This window comes from Apodemus sylvaticus, chromosome 3 (genome assembly GCF_947179515.1).
Source record: "Apodemus sylvaticus chromosome 3, mApoSyl1.1, whole genome shotgun sequence".
In the NCBI taxonomy this organism is placed as follows: domain Eukaryota; kingdom Metazoa; phylum Chordata; class Mammalia; order Rodentia; family Muridae; genus Apodemus; species Apodemus sylvaticus.
The window spans coordinates 82,209,351-82,235,687 of record NC_067474.1 but is presented as its reverse complement, the minus strand read 5'-3'; the positions used below and the strand labels follow the sequence as shown (position 1 = coordinate 82,235,687).

Below are 26,337 nucleotides of genomic sequence, written 5' to 3'. Positions count from 1 at the left end.
GGTCTAGAAAGGCAGCACTCATTGGTGAGACCCAGGATTTGGACACTGGTCCACTTCCCATTGCTCTCCAGTCCACACATAAGGCAGCTTTCAGGAGCTCTGTGAGTTCTCCAGGTTCTTCTACCATTTTCAGGAAGCTTCCCACTCGTCCCTGTATCCATCATCCTTCTTGCTCATCTCTAGGGAATCTAATTAATCCAAGTTACTAGTTATGCCAAACATGAGAAAGAAATAACAAATAACGGGCCTAGGCCTTTCATGTCCACTCTTGGTAATGCCTGAGATAGATTCATTCTCTTACATTTTCCCCAGCAAATCTAATTATAGAATTATTTGGGTGTTCAAATGACCACTGGGTACAAGGGAGCCCGAATTGCTCTGGAAAGTAATTTGCTCTGACAGGGAAGTTTACAAAAAGACATTCATAAAGTATTTATGTGCATGGGAAGACATGCTGTTCTCACCATGTTGTTACAGTCTCTAGAAAGACAAAAATAAAAGCAGTTGTGCCTCCCCCTAAAAGTAAAATGTTCATTTTGGATGTAGATCTGAAAGAGGCAGGACTCCATATGGACAAAACCACACACACACACACACACAATGTTATCTCCTTCCTTAGCACTTCCAGTGTACTGTCACTTGTCTGGGCTCACTGCAGAGGTGTTGCTCAAAGGAAAGTCTGGTTTCCCAACATTCCAGAGGTGGTCCTCACTATGTCAATTGGACCTAGTTATGTTTGATGAATCAGGGCTATTCTATGGCTATTTATTTATTTATTTATTTATTTATTTATTTATTTATAGCTCCCCTGACGTTGATTAGTGTAGATATTGTGATTTCTGCTGCTTAGTCTGATCAGTCTTTGGTTCTCTTATGGCCTCATTCACCATTCCCCTAGATACTAACACAGATGATAGCCGTAGAATGAAAGCATAGAGACTTTTATGTTCCTAACCAAGACTGAGGGGTTATGCAACTTGCCTCATGCCTTGCAGTTGTTAAGAAGCAGGAGATAGGCCAGGGACTCTGAAATGATCCCCAAGTTCATTGGGATGAGTAGGGGGAGATGGTATGAAGAGATATTTGTGAATAAAGATTTTTCTGACTTCATTTTGCATGACTCACTTGCTAGAGAAAGAAAGGCGTTCTGAAGAGTAGGAAGAACATTTCTAGGAGAGCTAACTGTACCTCTCTTAGAGGGACTGTGGACACCACAGGCACCTGTTTGCATACAGGTGCAGGCAGCTGAAAGGAAATGTGGGAAGGAAATGAAGCAGTGAGGTGTTTATCCTTGCACTGGTTGCGAGAACCCCAGAGACAGATAACTCTGAGGCAGGGATGGCCTGATGGTGACTGGTTTCACTATCCCATCTGCCCAGTACAGTGTCCAAAGCATGGGAAGGAAGAGCCTGAGGCTTCTCTCTTCTCTAGTGGAGAATCTTTGGAGCCCTCAGCAGACTTCACTTAGGTCTCATTGGTTGCCAGAGGCCTCTGATCGTGCTATTCTGAAAGCTGGGAACACAGTGGTCTCTGGCATGTTGGTGTAGTAAGTAAAGTGAGTCAGTAGAGAAACCAGGAGGAAGCATCTCAATGCCACATGCAGACACTGGGCACACCGAAGGTGCTTGGAGGGCAGCTGTGACTAGAACACCATGATGGTGCAGACAAGAAAGCTGTGCAGAGAGGAGTCCTGATGTGGCGAGGCCAAGGAGGTTCCCAGCAAGAGGCATCATCTAGGCTGACTGCTGTAAAGCAGTAAATTTTCAACAGATAGACAGCAGCTTGGTGACAAGGATGTAGCCTCCCATCTGTCTAATTCTAGACTGCATTCTCTACAGTGTAAGCTCAGGAAAGGCAGATTAAGCCAGGAGTTGAAAAGATTAATAGTTAGGAGGGGAAAGGGATATGGAGAGCCCAAAGTCTTCTGGTTACCTGCATGTTCTGGGCACTGGGGTCTGAATGCAGAGTGAACAGAATACACTGTGGCACTGGAGCAGAACCATGGAGGGTCTTGAGTTCCGGACTAAAAAGTTAGATCTTTTGTTTCATTTGGTCATCTTTTGCAGTGGAAGGGCACCATGAAAGGCTTGTGCTGGAGATAGCCTTATTGGTAAAACAGCAGGGAAACGAAGCCAGGCAAGATGGAAGGCCTAGATGACAGGTGAGAGTCTGCCGTAGGCATTCTCAGGAGAAGTCAGCAACTGTGACTGCTTGCTTGGACAGGACGACAGAGAGGAGTTTAGGACAGCTCCACAAGCCTGGGTCAAGGATTGGAGTGTGTCATATTCTTCGACAGGGAGTGAGTAAGAAAGACCAGGGAGACAATCAGACTGAATTGCCTCAGAGACCAGGTCAAAGGCCTCGGAGGCAGTTGGCTATGATGGTTGCCACTGTCACCTCTTGCTCTTTGGTTCAGCTTTGTTTATTTGGGGGGCAGTTGAAGTTGGAGGCCTCCTTTTGCCTCCCCATAAGATAAGGTCACTGTCCTTGCCCTTTAGGCTTTGGCTGTATGCTACGCGGTTCACAGAGATGGTCTTCAGTGCATGCTGTATTTTTTTCTTTGTTTAAATGTATTTTCTTGGAAGATTCATTCATCCTACCCTGGAGGGTGTCAATAAATCACTGTTCATGTGTGTTCTTATAGGTTCCACAAATGTTTCCGCTTATGGCTTAGAACTGCACAGCTCTCTGACATCAGAAATACATTTCCTGAGGAAGCAGAATGAGGCCCTCAGTATGATGCTCGAGAAAGGGACCAAAGGTAAGGAATCAGAGGCCACCAGCAGCCTGAGCCCCAAAGCCCTTGTTTCAAAGAATTGCCAGAGCTGACATCTTCCAATAGGGTGGTTCTGATAGCTTTCTCCCTTTAACTCTACATCAGTCACATAGAACATCCCTGTTTTATAGCTGAGAAACAAGGGTACAGAAAGGTTAAGGAATGCTTTACCTAACTGTTGTGACAGGTATGGTAGAAAGCCCCCAGCACAGTGTTTCTACTACCAGGGTCTCAGTACGTTATTGTATTTTCTTGTCCCATCATCATTGCGGAAGAGAAGCATTGGAAATTTAATACTGCCAAATCCGAACCTGAGATTTTTCTCCTATCACTAAAGTTTATCCAGCATTCCTTATAAAGACCCTTCTCTTAATTCCTTCTTTTGGAGCTTAGTTACCAGAGAGCTTTTACTTATCACTCATACTTAGAATGACTCAACAGTGAGACATTATTAGCCCTGTTTCTGGTAAGATTTCACAGCCTAAGCAATTGACCTACCACGATCTCTGAGCCAACGGTGCTAGAGCTGGAATGTGGGTCAGTTTATCCCATAGTCCTAGGGGATATGGATACTGATTTTGCCTTAAGAGTCAAAATTGGGGCTTTATTCATTCATTCATTCATTCATTCATTCATTCATTCATTCATTCTTTCATTGAGCAACCATTTTCTATCCTGATCTACAGGGAAATTTGATAGATAAGTAAATGAACCTTTGTATTGTGAATCAGAAGACTGTAGTCTGGTAGATGAGATGGGTAAAGCTATAGCAAGCATGATTGAGGCTGCTATGATAAAGCTATGCTAGAAAGCTGCAGGCCCTCAGTTCAGAGACCCTGGTCCTCAAAGATGCAGGACATAGAGACATGTGGTGGCTTACTGTAGTGTCTGTACAGTTAGTGTTGTGACTCAGGATCAGAGGAGGCTAGCAGACAAGGGCCAGGTTAGAGGTGAGGAGATTGGACCAGTCAGGAATTATGTAGCTGTGCTGAGGTCATGTGGACCAACAGGAACCCCAGGTTGCATGGCAATATTTGAATGATGATTAAGAGTAGATCCACATCTAGACTGTGCCCCTTCCATCTGTATGACCAAAGGGAAGCCTTAACCCTGCCATTCCTTTGTTTCTCATTTGGAAGATGGGGAAATTCACAGTACCTGCCTTGGCAGTATGCTATCAAGATGCAGGACATTGAGACATGTGACGGCTTACAGTAGTGCCTGTACAGTTAGTATTGTGACCTCCAGCATTACCACTCCTTCTGCTCTCAAGGTCTGGGCTAATACTCCTGTACAGAGAGTACCCTTTGATGCCCTTGCCCAGGGGCATCAAAGAATAAGGAGCATCACTTGAGTAAGTAGGGTCACTGTCAGCAAGTGGAGAAGCCACACTAGAAATCAGTCATGCCACCTCTTTCTTCCAGCTCTAGTCCTTATTGTTTCCTGGGCCTCTAGGATTATTTTGTTCCTCTGCAGAGCCCATGGCCTCCTGTGGGGGCCTCTCTACCGGAAGCTTGCAGCAGTCTACACCCATTGACACCTGGCTTCCCGCCTATTGCACTACCCACTGTGTATACTCTCTAAGGAGAGAGTAACGCTGTTTTCAAGGCCCATTATGTACCAGAAAGTTAAACAGGCCCCTTTCATTTCAGTGATGTTTAATCTGCAGCCTTGATGTTGACAGATTTATCTGCCTAAAATGCATGAGATAATTGGCATGCCAGAACCATCAATGCCAGATTAAATCTCACTCTTTTCTGTATTTTTGCAGTGCTTGAGCTGAAGCGCTGTACCAGTGTAATAAGGTTGGAAAAAACAAATGGTGTCGCTTTTCATTTTGGTATTTGTAGAGATACAGAAAGAGAATGAAAAATTGCGTGAGTCCCTGGCTAGGAAAGCCGAGAGCCTTGAGCACCTTCAGCTAGAGTACACCGGTGTCCAGGAAGAAAATGAGAGGTTACGGAGAGACATCAGTGAAAAGGAGAGACACAACCAGGAGCTGACTCAGGAGGTCTGCAGCAGCCGCCAGGAGCTATGCAGGTAGGCATGAGCCCGCTGTCTGGTGGCCTGGGGATGTGATCATAAAAGTGTGACTGGTCCTCTAAGGGAGGAGAATGATGGGGGCTGGATGGTGTTTTCTCCTATGGTGGTCTAGGGTGGGGTCTGCAAAGATGCCTTTTGAATACATAGTGAGTGTGTAAAAGCTGAAACAATCTAGAGATAGGCATGTTTGTCAGAAGGCACACAGGCCCTACGACAAAGTTGCTGTGGTGCATCAGAGAGGGTGCTGAACCTAGCTACCAGAGGAGCCAGGGCAGAGAGGAGGGTGCCTGCTCAGTCCTGCTGGGCCCCCTCCTGGGAAGACTCCAGTTTTGCTCCAAATGGTATAAGTCACTGGGAGACTTTCAGCGAGCTGAGAAGACGTGAATCTGTTCAGTCTCCCTCTTAGACTCTATCTTTATCCATCTGTCAACACACAGGACTTCCTCTTCTGTCTGAGCAGCCACCCCCATCTTCCCTGCCTAAGTGTGCTGTCACACAACCTTGGGCAGAGGTCCTGACTCGTTCCTATCTCTGAACCTCTAGAAAGAGACAGCCTTTTTGGTTCCATTCTTAGGGTGTCTGCTGGGAATTGGAGGGCACATTGCTTTAGAATGTCCATGAAGTTTACCGGAAAGGTGCATTAAATGTGAGGCTTCGTACCCCTGGAAATTGGGGGCTGTTATGGAACTCTTAACCATGCATGTCCCAGCACATTTTGTCCACACTCTCTGCCTGAGAAGGCCTGGGCCTGTCCTGTGGGAACTGGATAAGCCTCCTTGGGAGAGAATTAACCTCTGTTTCCATGCCCGGATCCTTTCAGGGTGCAGGAAGAGGCGAAGTCAAGACAGCAGCTACTCTCACAGAAGGACAGCCTGCTTCAGACCCTCCAAATGGAGCTTAAGGTGTATGAGAAGCTGGCCGAGGAGCATCAGAAGCTGCAGCAAGGTACTGTGTGCTCAGGGCAAGGCCTGAAGCATCGCACGGCTATGAGCTCACCCGAGCAGCTCAGCAATGGGCATGGGAATCCATGGCTCTTACGTTCTCCTATACTACCATTAAACCCTAAGCTACCAAGGCTCATAAGGAGACCAGGTGTATTTAGAAACAAGCTCTTTGGCCCACTCTTTGTTTTGGAGGCAGGGTCTTGCTATAAAGCACAGACAAGCCTTAAACTCAAAGTTCTCCTGCCTTAGCCGTACAGGTATATATCACCATTTTTGGCTTTTCTCCAAGCTGAAGTCTGGACTCTTTGCTCCCTTCATCTCAGCTTGTTCTTACTTTACCAGTCACTGGATCAGTTACTTCCTCTATAAGCAGATTTGTAAGGCCTACTATGTGTCACTGTGAAAGCTAAACAAGGATAGTTATTAAAACATCCTAGCCACATTCTTGGCACTTAGTAGGCATCCAAGAAATAGCTTTTGTCATAGTTTTCCCTTCATTCATTCAGCAGCGATTTCCAGAATGCCACCACATGCTAGACATTGCTCTGAGGTGCGTGTTAGCCTTGGTTCCGTCTGCCCCAGAGAATGGAGATCCGAGCACCTCCACGCTAGGCTCTAATGTTTGAGATCCAATTCTGAGGCACAGTGGGGGGCTTTCTAAACTAATTTTCCAGATGGTTTCTCCCTATTGAAAGTTTATCTAGAAAGGGTCATCTCACAGCTTTTGCTTCTTCTCAAGTTGCTTCTCTTATTCTTGCTATTGTGCCTGCCTTTTTAATATACTGTAGCCCTTAAAATCATCCCCTTTCATTCTATAATTCTGGTCCAAATAGATTTTATTACTACTAGACATAATTTCGGGGTTTGGTGTGCAATTTGCTAGGCTTTTATGGCCAGAAGTGAAATTAATTTCCAGCTCTTACTTAGCCTGTGGAATAGCAGCAATTAAGTCAGCCAATATTTTTGTTTTAAAAGTCGAGTTGTTTTTTTTTTTTTAAATGGTATGTAGTTCTTAGGATGGGGCTAGATGGTGGTAGTGGGTAGAAATGCCCTTGAGTCCCTTCGATGGTCTTTTGAGATGTCAAGGCTTCCTTTTACATATGTCTGCATAGGCCAGAGGTGAGGCTTGTGAAGAAGGCTGGAAGGGGCATCAGCAGCCCGCATGGCTTCGTGACAGAGATGCAGGTTCACCGAGACCAGTTAGAAAGGAGCATTCACACTAACAACACACTGAAGAGCGAGCTGGAGAAGCAGCGATCATGGGGGTCAGGAGAGGCCCAGAAAGGAGCCCTCACTTTGGCTCTCCAGGCCCTGTCTGTCACTGAGTGGTCTCTTTAGCTGGACAAACAGTAGTGAACTTGCCCCTTTTCACCGTGTGGAAGTGCAGCTGTACAGGGTTATAACGTGTGAGCTTCTGTCTGCTCTAAGCTCTCATCGCTACACAGTTTTATAGTCACAGTTTTTTGATTGTTTCTTTGTATAGCATTGGCTGTTTTGAAACTCACCCTGTAGACTAGGCTGGCCTCTAAATCAGAGATCCGCCTGCCTCTGTCTCCCAGCACTGGGATTCAAACTGTTACCGCCACACCGGGTCTCTTATTGCCCTTAAATAAGAACCCAGACTTTTTACTCTGCCATTTAACATCTTGTATGGCCTAGGAAGCCTCCTCCAAACAGATGGGTCTATTTTGAATTTGCTGTGGACTTGTATAGGTCTGGAAATATCTGGGGAGAGCAGAGGACAAACTATCCTTGCTACACACCCAACAAGGACTGGAACAAACCAGCAAGAGATCATGACGGTCCTCTGTTCACACATGGGCTTTCTACTGAATGGATCGTGTTTGTCTGTCACCTGACCATTTCCCTGTTAATTTGGAGTTTTAGTTTTTGAAAAGTGGTAGCATGGCTTTTGCTGCTATGCGCCATTGTTAGGATAAACCCACTGGAAGAGTCTCCATGGCTCAGGAAATGTGGTATTATGAAAACATCTTTGCTGGAGCACCGTTGCTCCACACTCCGAATGGGACATGGGTGGAAAACACTGGCATGTGACAACTTATTCAGTTCCACTATTGGCATACTGGGTTATCTCTGTGCCTTGCTCTCCTCCTTTAACAAACAAATTACAGCACTGTTCTGCCCACTCCACTCTAAAGAGTTCAGTAGCTTCTCAAGTGGGAGAGTGCTTCCTTGTTACGTAGCATCACATGGACTCCTGGTAAAGTGTTTCAGATGCATTACCCCCAAGTCCTTTTGCAGGACACTTTCCTCTCATGTTCAGGTTACTGTGACAGTTTCCGCACTAACTCGTCCTGTACATAACTCAGACCTTGGCCTGACGTCGCCCCCCTTGAGTGGTCACTTAGCTACATGTACAAGCCCTGCAATGTCCTGCCCTGTTTCCAGGCCTCACCACAGGAACTGTGACTTCTCCCTGAATGATGACTCATTCCTGGGTCCTTGTACCTTCCCTGTACTCTGCTTGCCATTTCTTTCCCTCCTTCCCATGTGGCACTAAAAAAGTCTTAACAGATAACTCAGAAGTTAGCTCTTGGGGTGCCACTTTGGGACCAGCCTCCTCACCTGAGCACCCCATCTCTGTTCTGCCCTCCCTTCTCCCTGACCCTGAGATGAAGTTAACTGTTTACTGTATTGACAGAGGGCTCTGGGCTCAACAACTCTGTTTCCTGGTGTCTGCACAGGGTACCGGGCAGGGAGTGAATTGAATGTACGCAGAACTGACTACGGGGCTGCTGTGCAGGGGATGTGTGAGTGAGTGAGTGAGTGAGTGAGTGAGTGAGTGAGTGAGTGAGTGTCGAGTTCCGGATGTGGATGGATGCATGAGAGCCCCTCTCCTGGACTCTCATTCCATCCTTTCCTAGTGCTGGTGATCGTAAAGCTCAAATTTTCCTCTCTCGCTTTGTTTTTTATAGATGGCAGCAAATGTCCCGAGGCCAGTGATAATTCATTTGATCTATTTGAATCCACCCAGGCAATGGCACCTAAATCAGGTACAAACTGGGTAACTGCATTAGTGTTGGGTATAATATTAGGGCTTTTAAAATAGACCGAAAGGATGTCCCTGGCATCCTTGGCGGCTTGGCCATGGTTTGGGACTTAGATTTGTATCTTTAGAAGATAATCTCTAAACCACTGGAATCCATCCCAGGTGTTAACCAAGCACAACTTCAGAGGATAGAAATCGTTAAACTTAAATTGTTAAACTGAAACCACCATAGTATGCATTGCAAGGACCCTGGAATCCAGCCTCAGCGGTGTTGTCCAGTCTCATCCCTCTGCAGTGGGTGGCCACACAGATGTGCCATCACCTCTAGACTGTGCTTTCAAATGCTCACATCTCCACATTTTCACCAATCGAGACCCTCCTACTTCCTGAGGACTCAAGGATGCAGACCTGTCTATAAAATACCTTTCCAGCCACCCCAGTTAGAATCAACCAACTTAAAATGTAACAGCATTCTCTATCTGCATATGACTTCCTGACGAGTCCAGCTTGTGTCTATCTTCCAGGAAGCCTCCTTGATTCATCTCTCCTTGCTCAGACTGTTGTTCTCCCTTGAGCTCTGGCTGACTCTCACTGTCTCACTATATTTCCTGCAGCCTCATTAGACCCTGAGCTATTGGCTTGCAGGTGACAGCAAGGCTCATCTTGGCAGTCTAGGGTCTACTACAGAGTAAGTGTTCAATAAACATTGGTTAAATTGACTTGATTCTCTGCCCAGCATGGGGTAACACATGGCTGGAGGCACAGAGCCAGTCCCCTCTGTTGCTATGCTCTCTTAACATGACTCTGTGAACACAAGTGTCACCCCAAGAAGACCTAACATTTTGCTTCTCCTTTTGTAGCTTCTGAGACTCCTCTGCTCTCAGGAACTGATGTTGACTCCCTCTCCTGCGACAGTACCAGTTCTGCCACTAGCCCCTCTTGCACGCCCTGCCTGGTTGCTGGCCATCACGTGTGGGCCAGCAAGAGTGGCCACCATATGCTGGGCCTGATTGAGGACTATGATGCCCTCTATAAGCAGATCAGCTGGGGCCAGACACTGCTTGCCAAGATGGATGTTCAAACCCAAGAGGCTCTGAGCCCCACAAGTCAGAAGCTGGGACCAAAGGTAACCTGAGTGCCAGACTCAGGGAGGGAGATGCTTCCTCCTGGCTCAGTAGGCAGAGGGGTTGGCCAAATTCTCTGCAAGGTATGCAGTGCCCTGGCCTTCAGGAAGGCCCTAAACGGGAGGAGTTGAGAAGTGTTGCATAGGAAAGCCTGAAGGTGGTGTGGCAGTTTGTTGGTGATCCATGGACAGCTTGTTGAGGTTCTCCCTGGGTTTCCATGGCTACTGCTCAATGACATGCTGTACTGCTGTGTGACTTCTCATTTCTCTCCAGTGTCTTAGCACTCTTTGTCCCTCTGCCCTCTTGTACTTGGTCATTCTACCCACCCACTTATACAACACCTGGGGCAGACCTGTCTGCTTGGTTCCGGGCTTCCTTCAGCCAGTTAGAAGTCCTGACCTTCATACACTGTTCTGAACCCAACCAGGCTGTACAGTACCGCATCTGGCTGTGCCGTATGTAATTTCTATGCTACTTTGTGATGAATGTGATTTTGAGAGATGTTCTACATTCAGCTCAAGGTCATCTTCCTCCTGAGGAGTTTTTGTATATGTTTTTCCCTCAGACCTTCCCTGAGAAGGAAGTACTATCACTCCATTGTAGAGATGCTGAAAGCTGGCTGTTCTCAGTCTGCAATATCCTCTGTTGTGACAGTGATGGCCACCTGACTTCACTTCTCTCTGGGCAGCGACTCTGAGGGCTTCTGTCTGCTGGGATCGCTTCAGTCAGTCTGCCCATCATCAGTTACTTCCCTGACACACTCCACTCTGACAAGGCAGGGCCACACCGTGATCCCTCTTTACATATTACCTGTCTTCAGCCTGATTCTCTTGACTCCTCTGGCTTGGCATTCCCCATCCTCTACTTCCCTCTTCTTTCTGCTTCATCCTCCTGGACTCATCTCAAGTTGCCTGTTGTCACAGACTTATGTGCCTGACAGACACAACTCATGTCTGACAGATACCAGTCTTGTAATTCCTCCAAGGCACTGCTGAGATCCACCAGTGCTAGATGGTACTAAACCTTTGAGTTTCTATGAATCATAGCTTCTGTAACCTACTTATAGGCTTTCTTTTCCTTTACCCGTATCTGTATGTATGGTGTCACATACATGTGTGCAGGTGCATGTATGTGTGGAGGTCTGATGTCTTACTGCTCTCTGCATTATTAATCAGTTTCCCAATTGAACCCAGAGCTCCCTGACCACTAGTGTAGCTGGCCAGTTTGGCTCAGGCATTCCTGACTCCCTCCTTAGTGCTGGGATTAGAGATGGCCACCATACCTGCCCAGTGTTTACATGATTCCAGATCCAACTTCCGCTCACATGCTCGGTCAGCAGACACTTCATTTACTGAATCATTGCCCCAGCTGCTCTAGGGTTTTGACTAAAGCCAGTTGAGTTCCTGTGCTGTCTGCCTCGGCTTTGTGGGCGGCTGTGCTTGTTTCGTGTTACTATACTTAACACTCACATCTGTGTTTTATCTTCTGTCAGATGACAGGCTTCATGAAGAAGGGGTAGTGTGTTCACTGAACATTAAATAACCAATATTTAGTCCCTTAAGGCCTGTAAGTAATATTGAATAAATTAACATTTATAAGATTCCTGTTCTTTTCTGATTAAAATCTTTGCTTTGAAAGCCAGAAATTGTAGAAAAGCATAAAAACAAAACATCTCTTCAAATACCACTTATAGGTCAGCACTTACAATTGCTTATATATACGTGTGTGTGTGTGTGTGTGTGTGTGTGTGTGTGTACACACACACACAATAAACACACAAGTATAAATATACACTTTTGGGACATTCATAAAGTTTATCAAATAATCAAAAATATGACGTTTATGTTTCAGCTACATGGTATTAATACTTTTCCTTTCAAGTGCTTGTCTTTCGGTGGCCACCCCACTGATGAGTTGCTTAGACAGAGCATCGGCTATTCTCTCTCTCACTGTTTGTGAACATGTCAATTTCATATGTCATCTTTATGTATGAATCTCTGACCATATTTTGATCACGTGTGTAGTGGCTTTCCCGGTTTAATGACTCTGAACATTTTGGGACTCTCAATAACTGTTAGCCTGTTACATTACTCCCTAGAGAGCCTGTGTCTATGGCTTTAAGCTAGTGCGTGCCTCAAGACACCTTTGTTGTTTTGAATAATATTCATTCTTTTTGTCATTTTGCTATTTAAACAGGTGTGTACTTTTTCTTTTCCTCTTTCCCCTCTTTCTGTTTCTCTCCTCCTCACCACCACATTCTTGGTATTCTTTTGCCTTTGATACCTCTCCCCTTGTGATTGTACCCCCAGCACAGAGAAGGAGAGAGTTTTCACAAGGCCCCTGATACCATCCATCCTTAATAACCTGTCCTTGGCAAATGTGTCAAGAATTTGGACTCTGGGCTGCATTTGTCTCATTTGTTCTGTGGTGGACTGAATGGTGCTACTATAGGTCCTCTTCTTGGTCTAGTAACAATAGTTAAAACTAGTGGTTACTAATTATGGTTGCTGATTGGGCCAAACTTGCCACCAAAATTCTTTTCTAATATAACTCCCTAGTGTCATATAATCCCAGTTCCTGAAACAGGAGCCCTAGTCTGAAGCCTCCTTCTGATTGTGAATTTGTGCTGGCTTGTGGCTGATCCCTGTTAAGGCAGCATATGATAGCCTTGTTGTCCTTTGCAGGGTTCATCCTCTGTACCTCTGAGCAAGTTCCTCTCCAGCATGAACACAGCCAAGCTGATCCTGGAAAAAGCCTCCAGGTTGCTGAAGCTCTTCTGGAGGGTCTCAGTCCCCACCAGCGGCCAGTGCTCCCTTCACTGTGAGCAGGTATGGGATAGCATTTCCACAGAGGCTCATGGACACCAGAGACGCCTGCATCTCTGTTCATTCTGTGTCCAATTGAGGAATGGCCCATAGGAAATGTGCCCCACCTTGGGGATGTGCCAGAGGACATGACACTGGAGTGTTGGGGCCCCGCTAAGTTATTCCAAAGAGTGTCAGTATTGAGAGCCATCCTGTTCACAGTCCATCCATGGGGGACCAGGTTCAGAGCTAGGCTGGGGAGCTGCTTTAAAAGCACAAGTATGTGGGCTCTGGGTTTGTCCTTGCCTTTAGAGATTTCACAAGTCAGCTTGCCTCATGGACCGCCGTGTCACTCCCTTTCCTAACAGGACCTTGCACTTCAACTCTCCCTGTCTACACCATCTGATCTGTTGAAGGCTTCCACTGGATTTTAGTGAAAAACTGTTTTAACTAGTTGAGTAAACGGTCAGGAGCCAAGCAGATGGAGTCTTGTCTTGACTTTCATCAGTAGGGTTCATGTGTGTCCCATCTTGGTGTACAACATCCTGGCTAATCACAGCCTCCCTAAGAGAGGAAGTTATAGCTCTGCTTTGTGGTCCGAAGGATATTTCCTACTTTATATTACTGTATAGACAACTGTTTTCCAAAGGTAAGCAGGAGGGAGGAAGGAAGTTTGCATTTCAAATCACCACCATTAGGTTTGGCAGGTCTCAGAGCTTCAGAATCTGGCAATGAGGTGTTTTTGTACTGAAAGTTCCTATGACGAAAGTGTCCCGGGGACAAATTTGAACTGAGCTGAGGGATGTTCGTAATCACTTGTGTGTCGGGGGTAGTCATTCGGAGCCCACTTGTAGCTGGTGGGGCACTGGCTGGAGATGACTGATAGCAGGACCCCTTGACCTCTAGCTTTGCTGGCGTGGCTTTCTCTTAACACACAGACTCTTTTCCATTGGAGGCTTACATGACACAGTCTCCGTGCTGGGTATGTCCTGTGCCTCCCTGCTGGCTCCCTCTCACCCTCAAGTCTTACATGTTACACAAATAAAGAGAGCTCCTGGGTCATGCAACCGTAGCAGCATCTTCAGTTTCATCAAAGCCATTATCACACATTATAATTACATATTTGTTTGCTTAATGCCTGTCTCCCTCTGTTTTCCTGCAGGGGCTCTGTCTGTTTTGTTCATGGTTTTTAATGAATGAATGACTAGGTGGATGAATGAATAATCTTTTTTCACCCTCCAAAATCAGTGCTTGCTTTAACTTATTTTAAAGATAACATGTATGTACTAAACCATTTATCCTCAATGTAGTGTTTTTGCCCTTAGCAGATAGAAGCAGCTGTCTATTAAGCAGACAGAATCAGTTTGTGTCTAATACATGTATGCACACATACACACATACAGGTACAAACACACACTGGCAAACATACATATTCACAGATACACTCACAAACACATACAGACACACAACATACATACACACTAAATTTGTAACCTGTTGTTCCTCCTCCACTTGCAGATCAGTCTAGGGCCTCTCAGTCTTTATGACCATTCACCCTTCTTCCTGAAGATGTCTCAGGTAATTGAATATGTTCATGTCAGTGTCATAGAAAGTCACCGCAGAGGAGGATATCAGAAAGGCACCAATGGGGTTGCTGGTGTAGTCGTAGGAAATTGCCTCTGGGCACATTTCTCTCTCTGCCTGTTGTTCATGTGGTGCCTTTTATGTGGTGTTTGTGAAGCAGACTTCCAGGTTATAGAAGTTTACAACCTCCCCTCTTCCCTGTGTTCTTCATTTGCCATTTATATTTATTCCCCTCCCCCCTCAGCTCTGAGCAGTGCTCAGGGGAATGGGCGTCAGTTTATATGAGCAACACATATGAAGGGTTACCAATGTGTAGACAGATGCTCAAAGCAGGAGGCTCCTATAACTGTGAGGAAGAGCAGAGGGTTAGGGGTAGAAGATGAGTTTGCTAATGAACCCTGTTGTATAGGTTTGACTTTTGGAGCCCAATAAAACTTTCCATAATTATGAATAGAATTCATCAAAATAGGAGGATGGGAACAATGTCTAAAAGTTCTTAGCAATGAGAAATCAGCCAGCCATGCTTTATATCGCTGAAGACGTGGCCCTGGGGGCAGGCACATCAGTGATGCATTGCACGGGTTGGACCATGTTCCCCAGAAGAGACACACTAAGGGCAAAAAGACTTCCCAAAGCACAGAGCTTTCAGCTGTTTTCAGTGGCTGTGTTCACAGACACTGATGTTAAGAAGCTGATACATTCGTGTGATAAAATAGCTTATACATTCTTTTCTTTTGCGTGTCTTTCTTTTTTTGTGTGCATGCTTGTGCACTAACTTACGAGTAGTAATCCATTCACTCTTCCCACCAGGTGGGGGCGTGGCCTCAACCTCAGATTGGCAGGTTTAGGAACAGGTGCCTGTGCCTGCTGAGCCCCATATTATAAAATAAAAAATGCACAATATTATTAGAAAATGAGTTTTACTGAAAGAAGAATGAATATGAAATCACAAATGCAAACCACATTATCCTAAATTTGAATTGTAAACATGAAAATAAACACATGATAAATTTTCTGTTTTTAAAATGGACTGAATAACTCCACATAAAAGATTACTCTGGTCCTTCTTAGATAGGGTACAAAATATCCTTGGGAAGAAAGACAGACACAAAGTGTGGAGCAGAGACTGAAGGAAAGGCCATCCAGAAACTGCCCCACCTGGAGATCCATCCCTTATTTAGTTACCAAACGCAGACACTATTGTGGATGCCAAGAAGTGCTTGCTGACAGGAGCCTGATATAGCTGTCCTGAGAGGCTCTGCCAGTGCCTGACAAGTACAGAGGGGACACTCTCAGCCAACCATTGAACTGAGCACAGGGTCTCCAATGGAGGAGCTAGAGAAAGGGCCCAAGGAGCTGAAGGGGTTTACAGCCCCATAGGAGCAACAACATTATGAACCAACCAGTACCCCCAGAGCTCCTAGGGACTTAACCAAAGAGAACAGATGGTGGGACCCATGGCCACATGGGTAGCAGAGGATAGCCTTGTCAGACATCAATGAGAGGAGAGGCCCTTGGATCCATGAAGGCTCATTGCCCCAGGGTAGGCGAATGCTAGGTCAGGGAAGTGGGAGTGTGTGGGTTAGTGAGCAGGGGAAGGGGAAATGGAGTAAGGGGTTTTCAGAGGGGAAACCAGGAAAGGGGATAGTGTTTGAAATATAAATAAAGAAAATATTGAATATAATAAATAAATACATAAATAATTTGAAAACAGAACATTAAAAAATTGTAAAAATAAAATCAGAGTCACAGCAGCAAACTCACTACATATCCCAATGCTGGTTGTGAGGGCCTCTTTGCCGGGAGGTCAGGGATCCTATAGGAAACAGCTTGTTTCAGGTTCTAAGATGAGTTTAGAACCTATAACCTCCTGGTGAGGAAGAAGGAGGCAGATCCTGGCCCTGCACCACAGCACCTCCTGGAAGACTGAGAAGTGCAGCTCTAGTGCCTCACTTCTGCCAGCCTGGATGAGCCCAGGCAGCTGTTTGTCAACACTCCAGGGAATTTTGAGAGCCATAGATTGTGACAGTAGCTGTTACAATGTATCCAATTCTTGTTTGGATGCTGAGTCAAATGAGTTATATTAAGGAAGAAGAAAAATAAGAGGAAAAGGAAGTAGAAAAGAAGACACTTCTGATTTTGGTTCTTTTTCAGGGTTTAGGCATCCCTGTTCCTACTGCTTTAAAAGTCTGGGATTTGGAATTTTGTGTCTTCAGATTAGGCATGCTCAAATGGGACTAAGGAATTATTTTCACTTTGTAGGTGTGCTAATGCTATCCCAGGTTCAAAAACCTCTTAACAGATATATATTAAAATATTTTATAAGTGAAATGACATGGCCAGTTTCAAAATAATTTTGGAGGGAAGCTAATCCAATATGGCCTTGAAGTTCCCTAGGTTCTATCCAGTTCTGTTGACTTTTTTAGCTATTTGAGATGTTCATCATAAGAAGGAAACGAATAGCCAGGAATAACCAAGAAAACCCAGAAATCAAGCCAAGCACTGATGTGTGTAGCCTCTGAGAGGAGTGCCTTCCAGTTCTGTTTCTTGATTCTAAGTACCTACTTAGTGCCACAAACTGTGCTTATAAACTTACCCCTTATTGTGACCTCAGTGAGTTATGTAGTTTGCCTTTTCTTTTTAATTCACAAATGGAATGCATTGAACTATTAGGTCAAGATGTCATTTCACATTTTAAAAAGTTTAATGTACTTTATATGGGTACAGCTATAATTTTTTATGGGGCATACTATAAGGTTCCAAAACATGTATACCATGTGTAATGGTAAGATCAGGGTTTCATCACGTACCCACTTGGGTTGGCATTATTCAGAATCCTCCCAGCTAGCTAGAGTTCGCACTTTTGAACCCCCATTTTCCAGAAGTAGGAGGCAACACTTTAGGAGGTTATATGACTTACCTCAGAGTTGTGCAGCCTTAAAGTGGCAGAGCTAGGCTCTGGAACCTTGCTGTCTTAGTATTCTTTCTCCATGAGATAAACAGGAAGATATAAATCCAGTGAAACAGTAGACATGAATATTTAAAATTCCTTGTTTTCAGTGCTAGCTTGAAGTTGAACAATGTTAGGATAGTGGTGGTAAGAAAGGACCTGCAAACTCACAACTGACACTTGCTCTTAGACAGCACCAATGCTCGGAGAGAAGAAAGGACTTCTTTGCTGCTTGGGGTTGTTGTCGCTGCTGTCCATCATGATAGGGCTTCCTAAGCTCCCATAGGGAAAGAGTGTGTGTTGAAGCATGAAATCAGTGCTATAAAGAATAGCAGGGTCAGGCTGGGAGCCGGCTCAGCTGGAAGCACTGCAGAAGCCCGAGGCCCTGGGCACCCATGTCATCTCTGTCAGCGACTCCGTCAACTGAGGCAGGGAACTTCAGGTTCAAGGAGGTAGGCTGCCTCAAAATGAAAAGATGGAGAACAAGGAAAGGAACACTCATCCGTAGTTCTCTGGCTTATATGTGTTCACTCAGGTACAAGCACGTGTGCTCATACATATATGAATATATATAACACACACCTGTTTTCAAATAGCTTGAAGTCATATCCCTTGGAAATACCAACATTATTGCTATATGTCATGTCAGTATATGCATTTATGTCCATATGTGTGTTCAGTTTTATGAAGAGTTACTGTATTGGGTTCTTTTTATCACTGATTATAATCATATATCACTAAATCTCCAAAGCATCATTTTAGCTACAAAATTATTCCTTCTACTGTAAACCATATGCTGTTGTCTGTAGAGAGAACAGTGGGGTGAACCAGGCAAGCTAGGAAAAGACCATTCTCTCCAAGACCACCCTCTTGGCTTCACTGTTTCCTTGGAAACTCAGTTCTCTATAATGTGAAAGGTGAGTCATGGATTGCTATCTCATAGTCACAGATGTGGAATTATAGGGTGACATTGTCCTAGGATGTGTGGCCTGTGAAATTGTGACTAGAAGACAAGTGTTCCTGGGCTCCTGGCCTGTACTAGAAAATCAAAGCAAACCTAATGATGAAATTAGCATCCGTTTTAGAGCAGCACTGAAGTCTTTGTACCTGACATGATTGGTTAATCTTCAAAGGAGGTTAAGGCAGGGAATCAAACAATGATACATACCTTAAACATTCTAGTTTAGCCTAAACCAGACAAATGTGCGTTCATTTGCCATTCTTTTGATGTAGGGCCAGGCCTTTTCTTTGAATATGGATCTGCTGATTGGAGTTTCCCATCTCCTTTCTTTCACAAACCACATCCATAATGTATTTCTGTCACTAACAATTTCTGTTTTTTTAAGATGAAGAGGAAACTTAAGGCACTTGCAGAGCAATCTGAATATAGAATTCTTATAGACTATTCCTCCTACGTCTTTTTACAGTTGTCTCGCCCACACCTAATTTGCCAGCAAAGTGTTTTGCAATGGCTTGCCTTTATCTGGTCTCCTGTGAAGCATATGGTAGTTTCCATACAGCCAGCTTTCTGTCCATACATGTGGCTCACGGGTCGACTTAATGTGTAATTAGATTCTGTTATTTTCTTGAAAGCACAGATATCATAAACAAGTTTGGAAACAAACAAAAAAAGATATTACATGAACTGCCAACTTACCGTCTCCCTTCTTGGTAGCAGATGTGGTTCAGTGTAGCTAAGTGGAAAGGGGCGCCTGTGGCCCTGAGCAGGGACGGGAGTCTGCCTAGCCGCTTCACAGGGTGGGGGACGGGCATCCTCTCTCGACTCGGACAGAAATCAAAATTGGCCCTTCTAGTGTTCTATACTTGCTAAGTATTGTCATGTTCAGATTCAAACATTAAAAAAAATTAAATTGGCTTTATGTCTTCTGTTAACAAAAAAGAAACTACAGTGGTCTGGAGAGATGGCTCAGCAATTAAGAGCATTTCCAGAGGTTCTGAGTTCAATTCCCAGACCCCAGATGGTGTTTCATGACCATCTGTAATGGTCTCTGATGTCCTCTTCTGACAAACAAAGAACTCATACATAAAATAAAAAGTAAGTAAAATAAACAAAAATAAATTTAAAAAAGGAAACTACAAAATTTTAAACTCATTATTGATGTTTGTTTACCACATATATGGTTATGGATGTAGAGATCTGGGTTCCCTTTTATGAAACAGAAGTGCCTGCGATATAGCATTCAATCTGTTATTTGGCCTCTTTCTTTCACTAATTATAATCATCTTTTGAAATCAATAAATAGAGCTCAACATCCTTTTTAATAGCTGCACAATTCCCTCAATGTAAGCACCACAGTTTATTTATTCAGATTCACCGGAAACACATCAGTCTGTTCATTGTTCTTTCCACTGGCAGGGCAGTACCCAGGTGAGTGCCTGTGGGAACATGCATGTCCCTGTGCTGATGTGCTTACTTCTAGGGTGGATGTGGGGCAGAATTGCCAGGTCAGAGGGATGCACGCATTTACAAGTCAGTAGATCATGTATCTTCAGCACACTGCAACTATCCTCAGCCCTACCATGGTCCTGACAGTCTTTCCTCCACCCTCGATTCTGCCCAGTTTTGCTAATGTAATGTGACGAGAGGGCTTCTAGCTTATTCAGATATTTTGCTAGTGAGGTTGAGTTGAACTTCTTTTGATATTATTTTTAGTTCTTCTTGTAGAATCTGGTATTTGTATTATTATATTTTTCTAATTCTTTTCTTCTTTAGATTGGAGAAATGAAGGCAGAGATCACAAAACTACACAAAAAACTGTTTGAACAAGAAAAGAAGCTGCAGAACACAGCAAAACTTCTGCAGCAGAGCAAGCACCAGGAGAAAATCATCTTTGATCAGTGTAAGTGAGAGGCAGGGGTGGGGTGAGGGTTGGGTTGCTGCCACAGCTGGCTACTGTATGCCTTACACTCTTTGGAGTCTGGGGTTTTGAGATCATGCCTATTTGAGAGTGGTGGGTTTTGTTGTTGTTTCTGTCGTTGGTGGTGGTTTTCTCCTGCTTTATCCTTTTTGACCTACACAGTCAATTCTGGTAGGGCTGTCCTCTCATGTAGTGACAGATAGTGCATTATAGGAACATGGTGGATAGGAGTGTGATAGGAATATGTCTGTGCTTAGAGATGGGTGTCGTAGGGGAGGGGCATTCTGAGCTAATTCTGAAGGGAGTAGAGTAGACATTGTCACCTGGAACATGGAATGGCCATCTAGGACAGGACCAGCACAGGCAGGGGTGAGGAGTAGGCTTTATGTGTGAGAACTCAGAATAGTCTTGCTAATAGAATAACAGCTGACTGGTAGGCCGAGGCAGGAAGGGGACCAGAGACCAGGGCCTTTGAGGAAAGGCCGACAGTGGAGAGTAAGGTGGCTCCTTCCTGCTGCAGAGGATCAGCCTGTCCCTCCCCATGTGGAAGCTCTGCATGGTGTTCCTGCAACAGGCTTCACCAGAGAAGGGAGAAAGGCTAAGGTGAGTGTTGTCTCCCACCCAGCCACAGCAGAGGCTGTCACCAGCTGTGTGCCTGTGTTCAACCCTGCACCACTCACCAGTGTGTGGGGCCAAGCAGCTCCCACCAGGTTCTCCAGCAGCTCAGCCTGGCCTTGCCCATGCAGTCAGCCAGTCAGATCACCTGTCTTGGGAGGGTCACCAATTCTACCTTCCTCCCTCCACTGCCACAGCCCAGGGATGCTCTCTCAGCAGCCCAGGGATGCTCTCTCAGCAGCATTTCTTAGAGGCATCAAACATAAGATTATTGCTAAGTAGGCAGTCTGTTAAACTGCCCCCCAGGAACCTTCTGAAAAGACTATCAGATTAGTACAGTTTGAACTGAAAATGGATGAAATTCAGTTATGGTTGGGCCATTGATTCCTGACTAGTGTCCCATTCACAGGCTCTGAGGAAAGAGGAACAATAGTTTCTGTCATCAAGGAGCTTGGACTTACTAAAGGATGAAGAGGCATAAAGCTTCAGGGTTATAAACTGAGGGCCTTCTTACGACCATCTGAAAGGTGGTGAGACATTGATTCAAGATTAAATCTGATTGGCCCTGAGGGATGTCATTCAGACAGCAGACAAGTAGGAACAGGCTTTCTGCAGAATCCTGAGATTCTCCAAAAGTAAGAGAGCAGTGAATACTCCAGGCATGCCAAAGCTTTTACCTGAGCACCAGTACACTGGTTATGTGTCTTACTATGTGATATAATCCTTGATGGTAACACCTTAAGAAGAAGTTGTTTTGGCTTGCAGTTTACAGTATGAAACTAACTATGGTAGGGGCATGGTGGTGGGACCAGTTCCTGTACGTGGGAATAGTAGCATGAGGTGGCTAGTCAAATTATGTGACAGACAGAATTAGAGGGACCAAGCTATCATTCTCAAGGCCTATTTCTAGAGGCCTATTCCTAACAGCAAGGCCTCACTTTGTGACCCCTCCAAATAGTCCCAACAACTGATCTGAGTGTTCAAACATCAGAGTCCATAGGGAATGTTTCATGTCCAAGCCATGGCAGAGGGAAGGCGGAACAAAGAGCCTATGGGCTGGGATCAAAGAGGCGCAGTGGGGTTTGGCGTGTGTGTATCAGAATAGCAGATGGCAGAGCATGGAGAGATGGCAAAGCTCTGGAGAGCTCGTACAGCCCCTCCAGCAGGCAGGGCTGTTGAGGAAGGTTGAATCTGGAAGACAGGTGATGGTTCAAGAGACAGGATATTGTGGGTTTGTCTGAGGTACTTATGTTACCTGTGGAGAAGAGGATTCCTCAGAGATGTGGGTGACAGTGGCAGTTGTAGGCATGCTCAGGTGCTCTGAAACATTCAAGCCAGACTCCTGGCAAAGCAAGGTAAGAAGGGGTGCTTCCCACAGCCTGAGTGCAAGGAATAGAGCAGTAGCACAGGTTCCCCCTGATCCTGCTGCTGATGCTGGTTTTGGATGAGGAATTTCTGAGGTGGACAGAATTCAGGTCAGATGATGACCCTGCTATGGTAGATCAGAAAACCAGACCCATGCCCTGCCACGTCCTGGGTCAGTATGTGAGGACTGGGAATGTACCCTGGCTTCATCTTTGACCTCCTCTGTGACATGCATTAAGTGGCTCTGATTCTGAGGAGTAGGCTCCTCCTCTCTAAACAGGGACAGTCATTTTAAACACAGTTGGCCACAGGGCTCTTGGTACTAGTTATAATCACATCTGCAGGATTGGGAGAGTGATGCCACCCATGTGTGGAGGACAGAAGAGGTGCCCCACACAGCCGTTCCCCTTCTCAGTCCTTTGGACATAGTGCTGCGTAAGGAAATGGTTCAGCGTCACTATTGGTGTCTCCTAAGCCCAGTCTGGAGCTGACCTGACCAGGGGCAGGGTGAGGGTCCTGCCTCAGGTTAGCTGGCATGGCTCTACCCTGGAGCTTCTTGGTACTCGGTCCTGCAGAGGAGGACCACAATAGCCCTTAGCTCAGTCGGCTAAGTCTGTTCTTGATTTTGAAGTGACAAAGTGATATTGACATGGTGTCCCCTACCTTGACTCCTCCACCTGGGGACAGGGATGAGAAAAATCACAGCTGGGAAAGGGTGAGACATGGGAACCTGGGACCCTGCCACTCTTGAGGCACTGGCACTGTCCACTTCACTTCTGTGCCTCAGATCCTGCCTTGGCAAATAAGGGTAGTAGTCCTATCTCCCACGATTAGGGCCTTCAGGGAGTCAGTACCTGATGTGGGGTGTGCTGGGTCCTCCAGTGGGCGTTTCTGGTGGGGTGGGATTGCCCTGGGCCGAGCGAGGTGGCCCAGGTGTGTGCTTGTCTTCCACTGAGGTCAGTCTGGTTTGCAATGCATTCCTTCCCTCTCTGTACCCTGTCTTCTCATCCCAGAGGGATTCCTGAGAATGGGAATATGGATGGTGTGCCTGTAAGATATAAGAGGAACTTCAAAACGTGAGCTGACCGGTGCTTAGTGCTCACTGGGTACATCCAGTGGCTGAGCATGGCTCACTGGGTGCATCCAGTGGCCTTTCAAGATTATTTTTAACCTCCATGTCATGACAGCCTTTTCTGGGTCACAGACCCCTTGATGAATCTTGAGAAAGTGATGGTCTCTGCCCAGAAAAATTCAAAACTTTCTATCCACACTAGAGCTGTATGCTGGCTCAGATACATCGGGCTTCCTAGGGCACACCGTGAACCCTGCAGCCAGGGGTTGAATGGAGATAGAGAGAGGCAGAGAACACCTGAAAAATTCTCTTTACACACATAAAGATGAAGCATACTCTGACTTGTGCAGGTGGAAGTTTTGTGAAGAAAAAAGGATTTTCCTGCAGACAATCACAGAAGAGTTTTTTCGAATAAGCGGGCAGTGGGCTATGTGCTGAGTATGAGGCACAGGTAGCCTCAGCAAGCACAGGCCAAGGACCTGGGCTTCCAAGGAGTAGGGTACTTCTTGACCCTCACCGTGTCCTACCTAGAATGAATTCGTTTTTGTTTTTCCCCTCTTTGAGCCCAAGCTAGCCACAAACTAATGGGAGTCCTCTTGCCTCTCAGGTGCTGCCTTCAGATTCCCAATTAGGCCCAGAGACTTCGTATTTTTCTCAGTTTTAGTCTGTGCTGGACAAGAAGGGACTATGGAAGGAAGCTCTTTGTGCATGGTTGCTCTTGAGTGGTGACAGACACAGGTCAAGTGTCAGTGAGCAGGAGCCTCTGAACTTATGACTAGCCACTCCTGTTTAGAAAGAAGAAGCTTGCCTGGGGGAGCCGTGCTGAGCTGTTGTAGCAGTTGAAGGACAGGAGACAAATGCCTGAGCTCTTTCTCCCAGGATACCCAGAGCATGCTTGAAGCAGTGTAACACACTGCTTCCACAGGACTTCCCGGCACCTCATGGGCCTTCAAGTGTGGGCTTGTTTCCCACACCACTTCCCAGAGGACACTGAACACTGTAGGATCTGCCCATCTGCAGTGCCGGCACTGTGGTCTTCCCCAGCTACAGAAGAGGACCCAGGTCATAGAGCCTGGCATTGCCTCTTACAAACGGAATGCACACTGTTCTCTTTGGGTCCCTGTGAGGACTTGAAGTTGTATCTGTGGCCCAGGCTTCCTGATGGGGATCCGGCCCTGAGGTGAGAAAGAATGAGTGAGAGCGTCACACTCCTCTCTGCTCTCAATGCCTCGGAGCTTTTCTTGTTAGCTACTCATTGCTGTGACTAAATACCTGAGAGAAGCGACTTACAGAAGAGGGATCTCTTTGGGCTCATGGTTTGGGGGATACGGTTTGGGTTCGTCCATCGTTGTGGGGAAGGCACACAGGAGCAGCACAGTCTGAGGTGGGGGAAGCTCGTTCATGGCCTGGTGGGTCAGAAAGTCTCCCAGAGTGTGGACCAGAACCGGAGCTGCATATCCTTTCAAAGCTTGGCTCCAGCAGCCAACTTCTGCTAGCTAGACCTAGGTCTTAAGGGTCTTCTGAGGATTATTACTAGTTAACGTGACACAACCTGGAATCACCTGGGAAGAGGGTCTCAAGGAGGGATAGTCTACATTGGGTGGCCTGTGGGCAAGTCTCTTGGGAGTTATCTTACTAATTAATTGATGTAGCAGGACTCAGGATTTGCTCAGCAGGGACATTTTGAACTGGAAAGAGGAGAGAAATTGAGCAGAACACGAGCAAACAAGAGGCATGCATGCTTCTCTGTTCCTGACTGTGGTTGTGCTTTGACTGACTGATTCAGGCTCCTGCTGTCCTGATGCCTACAGTGATGGACTGTAACCTAGAATTGTGAGCTGAAATAAACCTTATGTTGCTTTTTGCCAGAATATTTTAACACAGCAATGCTACTAGGACACTATCCAGACCAGCACCACCAGCGGAGGGTCATGTTCAGGCATGAGCCTGTTGAAGATGCTTGAGAAGTTATCCAGTTGTCTGAGTCCAGGCTTCCTGCTCCCTGGTGTGTTTTCATTCTACTCTCCTGATGTCTGTGGCTCTAAGTGTTCTGTTTTCTGCTTTCTCCTCAGTGGTCATCACCCACCAAGTCCTTCGAAAGGCCAGGGGAAACCTGGAGGTAATTGCCCTTGAGTTGTTTGACTGAGCGCCTTTGGGTACTAGGGGTTGGGGACATCTTCTGCCTCCACAGACAGCTGTAATTTCTGCCCCAGAGTGTCACTCATTCTGCTCCCACGGCTGTCCTCAGGGATGCGCTGATGCCTCATGCAGTGATGTTTTACCAGTGAGAAGTACAGCAAACAAAGCCTACACAAGAGGCACCTGTGCAGTCCTTTGGAATGAATGAATGAATGAGTGAATGAATGAGTGAATAAGTGAATGCAGTATGTGACCATGATCACTTTGTTCTGATGTTTACTGATCAAACTGTCTTTGAAAGAAGTTTTAAAACAGCAACTTGCTTTTAACTCTGTCCGGGATCTTACTTTGAAACTCTATGACCTAACATTTTCTCTCCTTTTTTTTCCCCTTTCCCTTTTCCTAGCTCAGGCCTGGGGCCGCCCGTCCAGGAACATCCAGTCCCAGCCGGCCAGGCTCGTGAGGAGAGCTTTGAGCTAATAAAGTGTGTGGCCCTGAGATCACCTGCCTCTGTCTTCACTGTGGCTCCTGGTGGTGAGGGAAGCAAAGGCTGCTGGCCAGAGGAAGTGTGGTGTTGTGTGGTGATTTTTGTCTGAAAATGGGCTTGAGGCTGCTGTCTCAAAGGATCCATTGCTCTGCAGTCAGGCACCAGAAAGACCTTGAGCTCTGAACTGTGATTAATCTGGAGTACCCTGTACACTGGTGTCTTCACATCCACCCTCAGGTCTGAGAACTCAGGTTTCAGCCAGGCTACAGCACTAGCACTGTCTGGGTAAGCACCTGGCCCTCTAAGCCCACTCCAGAGTCCAGACAGCAGTGACTCCATGCGGGGTTGCACTGGCCCATGCCTCCCCAGGCAGCACTCAGCTCCTCACAGCCTGCCCCAGAGCCATCTTGTAGATGGAGGTGGTTTCAGATACTCCCAGAGGGAGCTGGTCTCCTTTTGCTAGTCTCCTGTCTGGGTTGGTGCCTGGTGCTCCAGCTTGCTGCAGCCCTGCCAGGGACTTTCATATCTAACTGTTCTAAGCCGTG

The 26,337-nt window shown here is 46.0% G+C and overlaps 1 protein-coding gene across 3 annotated transcripts in view; it reads left to right on the top strand.

The window, feature by feature from the left end:
* The window catches only part of Cdk5rap2 (CDK5 regulatory subunit associated protein 2), a 173,905-nt gene extending 148,102 nt beyond the window's left edge, over positions 1-25,803 (top strand). For all 3 annotated transcript variants that reach the window (XM_052176652.1, XM_052176649.1, XM_052176650.1), the window contains 9 exons: positions 2,645-2,761; positions 4,627-4,816; positions 5,640-5,764; positions 8,700-8,777; positions 9,634-9,899; positions 12,582-12,725; positions 19,970-20,096; positions 25,239-25,285; positions 25,712-25,803. In XM_052176652.1, the coding sequence (XP_052032612.1) occupies positions 2,645-2,761; positions 4,627-4,816; positions 5,640-5,764; positions 8,700-8,777; positions 9,634-9,899; positions 12,582-12,725; positions 19,970-20,096; positions 25,239-25,285; positions 25,712-25,768 (1,151 nt within the window). In that variant the 3' untranslated portion in view covers positions 25,769-25,803. The remainder of the gene's footprint in view (positions 1-2,644; positions 2,762-4,626; positions 4,817-5,639; positions 5,765-8,699; positions 8,778-9,633; positions 9,900-12,581; positions 12,726-19,969; positions 20,097-25,238; positions 25,286-25,711) is intronic.
* Positions 25,804-26,337: the final 534 nt, after the last annotated feature.